Source organism: Thunnus albacares, chromosome 11, assembly GCF_914725855.1.
Source record: "Thunnus albacares chromosome 11, fThuAlb1.1, whole genome shotgun sequence".
Lineage (NCBI taxonomy): Eukaryota > Metazoa > Chordata > Actinopteri > Scombriformes > Scombridae > Thunnus > Thunnus albacares.
In genome coordinates, this window is record NC_058116.1 from 33,985,795 (window position 1) to 33,994,728 (window position 8,934).

Below are 8,934 nucleotides of genomic sequence, written 5' to 3' on the forward strand. Positions count from 1 at the left end.
GGGAGGAGGTCCACCACAGGCTGGAGGAGGAGGTGAAGGAGGGGAGGGCGAAGGCGGAGCGGAGCGCAAAGGAGGCAGCCCAGATCCTCCGCATTTTGAAGGAGCGAGAGGAGGAGACGCAGCAGCTGAGAGTCGTGCTAGAGGAGAGGGAGGAGGAGGGGAGAGAGAGGGAGGCACTGTGGAGGATAGAGGAGGAGAGGAGGAGGAGGCTGGACAACAAGCTGATGGAGGTGGAGGAAGAGAAGAGGAGACTGGAGGAGAAAGTGGGGGAAGTAGAGGAGGAGCTGGAGGAAGAGAGGGAGGTGCTTAGAAGAGCCAGGGAGGAGAAGAGGAGGCTGGAAGACACATGGAAAGACACGGAGAAGGAGGTGAAGGAGCAAAGAGAGGAACTGAGGCTGGCAGAGGAGGAGAAGAGGACACTAGAAAACAAACTAAAGGAGACCAAGGAGGGGAGGAAGGGAGAGGAGGAGGTGCTTAGAAGGGTCAGGGAGGAGAAGAGGAGGCTGGAGGATGACCTGATGATGAAGGAGAGTGAAATCGATAGACAAAGGGAGGTGCTAAGGAAGGCAGAGGAGGAGAGGAGGAGGTTGGAGAATGAACTGAGAGAGGTGAAGGAGGAGGGAGGGCGACTGGTGGAGAACGAGAGAGGTCAGCACCTCCTGGTGGAGGAGAGGGTGAGATCCAGAGTCAGAGAGCTGGAGGAGGAGAAGGCAGGCCTGTCCATGGAGCTGAGGAGGAGGGAGAGGGAGGTGATAGCTCTCAGAGAGGAGGTGCAGAGGGAGAGGGATGAGGCACAAGAGGAGATTGGGAAGAGGAGAGAGGAGGTGCAGAAGGAGCAAAAGGAGAAGGAGGTTGTACAGGAGGAGCTGAGGAGCAAAGGGAAGGAGGTGACTGCTCTGAGAGAGGAGGTGCAGAAGGAGCAGAGGGACAAGGAGGTTATAAAGGAGGAACTGAGGAGCAAAGGGAAGGAGGTGACTGCTCTGAGAGAGGAGGTGCAGAAGGAGCAAAAGGAGAAGGAGGTTGTACAGGAGGAGCTGAGGAGCAGAGGGAAGGAGGTGGCAGCTCTGAGAGAGGAGGTGCAGAAGGAGCAGAGGGAGAAGGATGTTATAAAGGAGGAGCTGAGGAGCAGAGAGAAGGAGGTGGCAGCTCTGAGAGAGGAGGTGCAGAAGGAGCAGAGGGAGAAGGATGTTATAAAGGAGGAGCTGAGGAGCAGAGAGAAGGAGGTGGCAGCTCTGAGAGAGGAGGTGCAGAAAGAGCAGAGGGAGAAGGATGTTATAAAGGAGGAGCTGAGGAGCAGAGAGAAGGAGGTGACAGCTCTGAGAGAGGAGGTGCAGAAGGAGCAGAGGGAGAGGGAGGGGGCACAGGAGGATTGGAGGAGGAGCAAACGGGAGGTGTTTGTACTTAAAGAGGAGCTGCAGAGGGAACAAGGAGAGAAGATGGAGGTCCAGGAGGAGCTGAAGACTAAAAGGAAGGAGGTGTCATGCCTCAGAGAGGAGGTGCAGAGGGAGCAGAGGAGGATGGCGGAGGAGTCGTCGATACTGAGAGAGGAGGTGCAGAGGGAACAAAGGGAGAGGGAGGAAGTAGAAGAGAAGTTGAGGAGGACAGAGAAGGAGGTGACGGCTCTCAGAGAGGAGGTGCAGAAGGAGCAGAGGGAGAGGGAAGGGGCACAGGAGGATTGGAGGAGGAGCAAGAGGGAGGTGTTTGTACTTAAAGAAGAGCTGCAGAGGGAACAAGGAGAGAAGATGGAGGTCCAGGAGGAGCTGAAGACTAAAAGGAAGGAGGTGTCATGCCTCAGAGAGGAGGTGCAGAAGGAGCAGAGGAGGATGGCGGAAGAGTCGTGGATACTGCAAGAGGAGGTGCAGAGGGAACAAAGGGAGAGGGAGGAAGTAGAGGAGAAGTTGAGGAGGACAGAGAAGGAGGTGACGGCTCTCAGAGAGGAGGTGCAGAAGGAGCGGAGGAGGAGGGAGGAGGCTCAGGAGGAGCTGAGAGGAGTGCAGGCTCAGGTGTGTATATCATGGACACTAATACAGATGTTCACTATGTATCGTTTACGTGTTTCCACTCGTGTGAAACCGTCAAACAGTCAAAGTGAGTCGAGAGGTGAAATTGATGTGTGACAGAGGCGGAGTCACGCGCTGCTCGTCTGCGAGTCACGCGCTGCTCGTCGGTGTGACGCGCTGCTCGTCTGCGAGTCACGCGCTGCTCGTCTGCGAGTCACGCGCTGCTCGTCTGCGAGTCACGCGCTGCTCGTCGGTGTGACGCGCTGCTCGTCGGTGTGACGCGCTGCTCGTCTGCGAGTCACGCGCTGCTCGTCTGCGAGTCACGCGCTGCTCGTCTGTGAGTCACGCGCTGCTTGTCGGTGTGACGCGCTGCTCGTCTGCGAGTCACGCGCTGCTCGTCAGTGTCGCGCGCTGCTCGTCGGTGTGACGCGCTGCTCGTCTGCGAGTCACGCGCTGCTCGTCTGTGAGTCACGCGCTGCTCGTCTGTGAGTCACGCGCTGCTTGTCGGTGTGACGCGCTGCTCGTCTGTGAGTCACGCGCTGCTCGTCTGTGAGTCACGCGCTGCTCGTCTGCGAGTCACGCGCTGCTTTTCGGCGTGACGCGCTGCTCGTCTGCGAGTCACGCGCTGCTCGTCGGTGTCGCGCGCTGCTCGTCGGTGTGACGCGCTGCTCGTCTGCGAGTCACGCGCTGCTCGTCTGCGAGTCACGCGCTGCTCGTCTGCGAGTCACGCGCTGCTTGTCGGTGTGACGCGCTGCTTGTCGGTGTGACGCGCTGCTCGTCGGTGTGACGCGCTGCTCGTCGGTGTGACGCGCTGCTCGTCGGTGTGACGCGCTGCTCGGTGTGACGCGCTGCTCGTCGGTGTGACGCGCTGCTCGGTGTGACGCGCTGCTCGTCTGCGAGTCACGCGCTGCTCGTCTGTGAGTCACGCGCTGCTTGTCGGTGTGACGCGCTGCTCGTCTGTGAGTCACGCGCTGCTCGTCGGTGTGACGCGCTGCTCGTCTGTGAGTCACGCGCTGCTCGTCGGTGTGACGCGCTGCTCGTCTGTGAGTCACGCGCTGCTCGTCTGCGAGTCACGCGCTGCTCGTCTGCGAGTCACGCGCTGCTTTTCGGCGTGACGCGCTGCTCGTCTGCGAGTCACGCGCTGCTCGTCGGTGTGACGCGCTGCTCGTCGGCGTGACGCGCTGCTCGTCGGCGTGACGCGCTGCTCGTCTGCGAGTCACGCGCTGCTCGTCGGTGTGACGCGCTGCTCGTCGGTGTGACGCGCTGCTCGTCTGCGAGTCACGCGCTGCTCGTCGGTGTGACGCGCTGCTCGTCGGTGTGACGCGCTGCTCGTCTGCGAGTCACGCGCTGCTCGTCGGTGTCGCGCGCTGCTCGTCGGTGTGACGCGCTGCTCGTCTGCGAGTCACGCGCTGCTCGTCTGCGAGTCACGCGCTGCTCGTCTGCGAGTCACGCGCTGCTCGTCGGTGAGTCACGCGCTGCTCGTCTGCGAGTCACGCGCTGCTCGTCGGTGAGTCACGCGCTGCTCGTCGGTGTGACGCGCTGCTCGTCGGTGTGACGCGCTGCTCGTCGGTGTCGCGCGCTGCTCGTCGGTGTGACGCGCTGCTCGTCTGTGAGTCAGCTGTTTGTGTAAATAAACCTAAAACTCAACAGCTGAAGGGAAAATGTAGCAAAGCTTGTTAATGAACCTGTTGCTTTGTTTTCTCACCTCTGTTATTAAATCAAATATAAGAAGGTTTGACTCGACTCGATAATGAGAAAAACAAACAGCAGCAGGACTTGTAGCGCTCAACGTTAGCTTGTAAGTGCGACTTGTTCGGTCAACGTTAGCTTGTAAGTGCGACTTGTTCGGTCAACGTTAGCTTGTAAGTGCGACTTGTTCGGTCAACATTAGCTTGTAAGTGCGACTTGTTCGGTTAACGTTAGCTTGCAGGTGCTACTAGCTGCATTTTCATCAACTACTCCCAAAAAGTAGTCGAGCAGTTGAGTTGATCTTTTTTATTCAGATTCAGACAACTTTATTTATCTCAGAGGAGCGATTAGTTTCAGTTCATATAAATAAATAAAATAAAATACAACTCGGTCACGCAGCAGCAGGTTTACATCGACAGGTCAACGGACGGTTTACAGGGATTCGTCCACATTTGCAGCCTGATAGCAGAACAAATAAATTTCACCCGATAATAATGATCAATTCTTGTCAACAAAGGTCTGAAACACAGCCAGTAACAGGTTAATGTGAGAGACGACCTGGAGGTGAATTCACTCTGAGAGGCTGTGATCTGATTGGATTAAACCTCCAGCACGCTTGTCTGAGCTGCAGAAACAACACGAGTCGGAGTCTTTCTCTCTCTAAATACCTTCAATTCTGTTGATTTAACAGCACAACATTGAAAATGTTTGTTCAAACGTATCTAAAGTTTTGACCATCGGTCGCTGAAAAGCTCGTTTCAGATGAATCTCACCAATAAACACGAATGAACAAGCACTGAAACCACAGATGAACGATTCATCTACAGCGGTGAGCAGCGTCTACTGGTGTTCTCGACAGATGTTTCCTTGTCTCGATAACGCTTGATGGTGGTTCGTTCCCAGTTAGTGACCAGTGGTTGTTATTAACAACACCGCTGAGGCTGTAAATCTAAACACCAGAAAACTAAACTGTGTTCTGTTCTCACTGCTATAAATGTCACGTTTGTCCTGCTGACCAGGTTCAGTTTCAGTTTCCTCTCTGTTCAGGTGTCTGAGCTGAGTCAGAGGCAGGAGGTGAAGGAGGAGGAGAAGCAGCAGATGAAGGAGGGCCTGAGAGCTGCACTGGAGGAGATGACCACACTCAAACTCCTCCTGCAGGTACAGAAGAAGAAGAACTATTCAGCTAAACATCATTAGTTTGTAGTCGTGACGTCTTTCCGTCTCTTGTTCAGGAGAGTCACACGGAGGGGGAGCGTCTGAGGAGCGCTCTGAAGGAGAGGATCAGGGAGGAGAATCTGGCCACCGTCAGGGAGGAGGTGGAGAAGGACAGAGGAGAGGTGGAGGAGCTGAGAGCTAGAGCCAAGGCCCTGGAGAGGAGGAGGAGGGAGATGATGGAGGAGCTGCAGGAGGCTCGACAACAGAAAGAGAAGGCAGAGGAGGAGAGGAGGGAGGCCGAGGTGCAGTGGAGGAGCCAAGTGAAAGAGATGGAGGAAGACCAGGATGTTAAACTGAAAGCTCTCATGAGAGAAATCCAGACACTAAAGGAGAAGGAGAAGGAGCTGGAGAGGGAGTGGAGGTCCAGGGAGGAGGAGAGAGAGAGAGGGGGGGAGGAGCTGGATGGACAGAGGAGGAGAAGAGACAAAGAAACGGACATAACGAGAGGAAGAGCAGAGGTAAGAAAACGCTGAACTGCTGCAAACACAGTCGGCACTTCATGATGTTTTTAAAATGTGTTTTAATCTCCTGAGGAGCAGGAGGAAGAGGAGGAGGAGCAGATCTCCTCTCTGCTGCAGGGGAACGAGGAGATCAGGAGGCTGCTGAGGCAGAGAGAAGCGGAGGTACAAAACATCTCACAGAGCTTCACTGAGTTGTCTGCGTTAATGTTACAGCAGCTAACAGCTAATACGCTAGCTAGCTAGCGCTAAACACTCCTCTCCCACTGACCGTCTGTGGGTTCACTTCCTGTTTTTATTCTTCCAAAACACAAAAGAAAAGACGTATAAACATGTAACATATAAACACTGATGAAATGAAACACATTATTTTATTTTTACTGTATTTCTGTATTTTAAATCATCCTCCTGTATGAATGCTGCTGAAGCTAAACATTATTTTCCACTGAGGACAGTAAAGTTACAACAACAGATACCAAAATCACAAAGAAACAAAAATGAACATAAATTATAACAAATGTCCCATAATTTCATGTTTTAAAAGCTCTGAACAGAAATAAGACGTATCAACAGTAAGTTAACGCCATATATCCAGATCCTGTTATAACCACCAAACACTGGCAGCGAGGAGACAGACGAGCTCTCCGATGAGAAACTTTGCTTTTTCGAGTTTCTGTGACGTTGTGATCGATGCTGCTTTAATCTTTGTGGATGTTTTATTGTTGTTGTTGTTGTTGTGAAGGTGTACACGCTGACTCAGAGGACAGAGGAGCTGGAGAAGGACAGGGATCGCGTCCGATCGGCTCTGGAGCAAACAGAGGCAGCTATGATTGGCTACAGAGAGAGAGCCCACCAACAGGAGCAGAGCGGGGGGGCGGGGCCACACCCTGATGAGGTCAGTGTGTCTCTGATTGGCTTCTTAGATCAGTGTCACACCTGGAAACCACGAGCTCGTGATGAAGCCGGAGATAACTGCTAAAGTAATGTGTGTTTGTGTGTGTGTGTGTGTGTGTGTGTGTGTGTGTTTTTGTGTGTGTGTGTGTGTGTGTGTGTGTGTGTGTGTGTCAGCGGGGGGTGGAGGACAGACTGGTGGTCCTGCAGCATCTCGTGGCTGAACTGGAACTGGAACAGAAACGACTGAACAAGAAGAACTCACATCTGGAAAATCAGAAAGAAAAACTGAAGAGAGACAGAAACACACTGAGAGACACACTGAGACAGGTACACACACACACACACACACACACACACACACACACACTGAGACAGGTACACACACACACACACACACACACAGACACACACTGAGACAGGTACACACACACACACACACACACACACACACACTGAGACAGGTACACACACACACACACACACACACACACACACACACACACTGAGACAGGTACACACACACACACACACACACACACACACACACTGAGACAGGTACACACACACACACACACACACACACACACTGAGACAGGTACACACACACACACACACACACACACACACTGAGACAGGTACACACACACACACACACACAGACACACACTGAGACAGGTACACACACACACACACACACACACACACACACACTGAGACAGGTACACACACACACACACACACACACACACACACACACACACACTGAGACAGGTACACACACACACACACACACTGAGACAGGTACACACACACACACTGAGAGTTTCATGTTTCATGTTGTTCAGGTGGAGGAGGAGCGGTCGAGACTCCGACTGCAGATGACTGACAGCAGCAGATCTCAGGTACACACACACACACACACACACACAGCCACAGGTATATCAGTGTGTGTTTATGTGTGTAAAGCTGATGTGTTTGTTCAGGACTCTGCAGACACCACAGAAGAAGAGAAGAGACTGAGAAGCAGAGTAAGAGAGCTGGAGGACCAGGTGAGAACAACTCAGAAGAAGAACGTTGTATGTTTTGATGTGTTCAGTGAATCTTGATGATGTCACCATCTTTCCTCTCCTCAGGTGAGTCAGCTTCGCCTCTCATTGGCTGTGGATCACCAGCAGAGGGCGGAGTTTATCCATCAGTCCTCCAAAAACAGCCAATGGCTGCTCTCACTGCGACACGACCTCAGTGATTCGTTGGCCGCCGTCACACGTCATCCAATCCCGTCTGTCCTGGAGTCAGAGACGCAGCGATTGGACCGTAGCCTGAAGGAGGAGGAGTTTAGGATGTCCCTCAGCCAATCATAATGCCAGAGAACAAATGACCAAAGCTTCTGACCAAAAACTGTTCATCCAAACAGCCTTAAAGACAGTCGGCTGTGTCCTGTTGCTATAGCGATTGCTTGTTTGTTTTAAAGCACATACACAATAAAGTTATTTATTGAGTTGTATTTATGTTTATATGATCCATATATGAGTATATATATATATATGAGTCCAGCTGGAGGTCAGAGGTCAGCTGTGTGTTTGTGTAAAAATAAAGTTTTTGGTTTTTTTAATATGAAGTTGTTTTTGATTTGTTGTTTTTACTTTTTTGTGATGTCATCATGATGTCATCATCTTACTGTTATGAATCACATGGTGGCTGTGATGTGTGTGTGTGTGTGTGTGTGTGTGTGTGTGTGTGGTGGTGGGGGGGGGGGGGGGGGGGGCTGTCACTGAGTGAAGCTGAATCTGTCTGCAGTAACACGAGGAGACCAGCGGGGGGCGCACTGACCTCAGAGCAGAGGAAGCGCTGAGTGACGCAGGAACACAGGAAGAAGAAAAATAAATAATTAAAACTGTGGTTTAATGAGACTACATTTCCCATCATGCCCCTGCTCTCTCTCTCTCTCTCTCTCTCTCTCTCTCTCTCTCTCTCTCTCTCTCTCTCTCTCTCTCTCTCTCTCTCTCTGTGGGCGAGGGAGGCAGTTCAGACCGGTTTCCCAGACAGAAGGAAGGAAGTGCAGAACAGTTACTTTCAAAATAAAACAAACGATCCCTTAAATTTACCCCCAATTAATCCTTAATTACTTAATTCACACCTGAAAACTCACCAAACACCTTAATCTAAGTTAAGTAATAAAATATTTAAGCAAAATGACTTAAATTATGTTTTTAAATGTTGTAAACATAAATAATCACATCAAACTTGTTTTTCAGCTTCCAGCAACAGAAAAATGGAAATGTTTGGTTTTATTTTCTAATAAAACGACTCCACTGGAAAACTCAGAGCGGGTTTGTTTCTGTCATGTTCCTGTTCCACAGAAATCACAATTATTCATCTCATGTGTATAAAAAGACACTGCCCTGATTTTCATAATAAAAATACATTTAAACAATAATTACTGCAGGTACTAAAGAACAGAAACAGGTGTGAACGAAATGGAAAACTGAATTTTAAAAAGTGGAAATAAACTAAAAAGACAATAAAAGGTGAACGTCTGCATTCTGATTTTATCCTGCAGGTTTATTAAGCAAGTTATATTTGCCTTTGTTGTAAATGTGTTTATTGTTTAATAGATAATCTATAATCATTTTCAGCAGTTAATAGTCGCAGCAGCTGTCCTGCATCAATTTAATCAA

At 51.1% G+C, this 8,934-nt stretch overlaps 1 protein-coding gene across 5 annotated transcripts in view; it reads left to right on the forward strand.

The window, feature by feature from the left end:
* Positions 1–7,760, forward strand: part of si:dkey-230p4.1 (trichohyalin) — a 34,457-nt gene extending 26,697 nt beyond the window's left edge. For 4 of the 5 annotated variants that reach the window (XM_044365684.1, XM_044365687.1, XM_044365685.1 and 1 more), the window contains 11 exons: positions 1–770; positions 825–1,076; positions 1,338–2,003; positions 4,737–4,847; positions 4,922–5,362; positions 5,441–5,527; positions 6,105–6,257; positions 6,431–6,583; positions 7,102–7,158; positions 7,240–7,305; positions 7,390–7,760. The exon at positions 1–770 is cut by the window's left edge and continues 1,068 nt beyond it. In XM_044365684.1, the coding sequence (XP_044221619.1) occupies positions 1–770; positions 825–1,076; positions 1,338–2,003; positions 4,737–4,847; positions 4,922–5,362; positions 5,441–5,527; positions 6,105–6,257; positions 6,431–6,583; positions 7,102–7,158; positions 7,240–7,305; positions 7,390–7,617 (2,984 nt within the window). In that variant the 3' untranslated portion in view covers positions 7,618–7,760. The remainder of the gene's footprint in view (positions 771–824; positions 1,077–1,337; positions 2,004–4,736; positions 4,848–4,921; positions 5,363–5,440; positions 5,528–6,104; positions 6,258–6,430; positions 6,584–7,101; positions 7,159–7,239; positions 7,306–7,389) is intronic. The other variant, XM_044365688.1, reaches the window with a different exon arrangement.
* Positions 7,761–8,934: the final 1,174 nt, after the last annotated feature.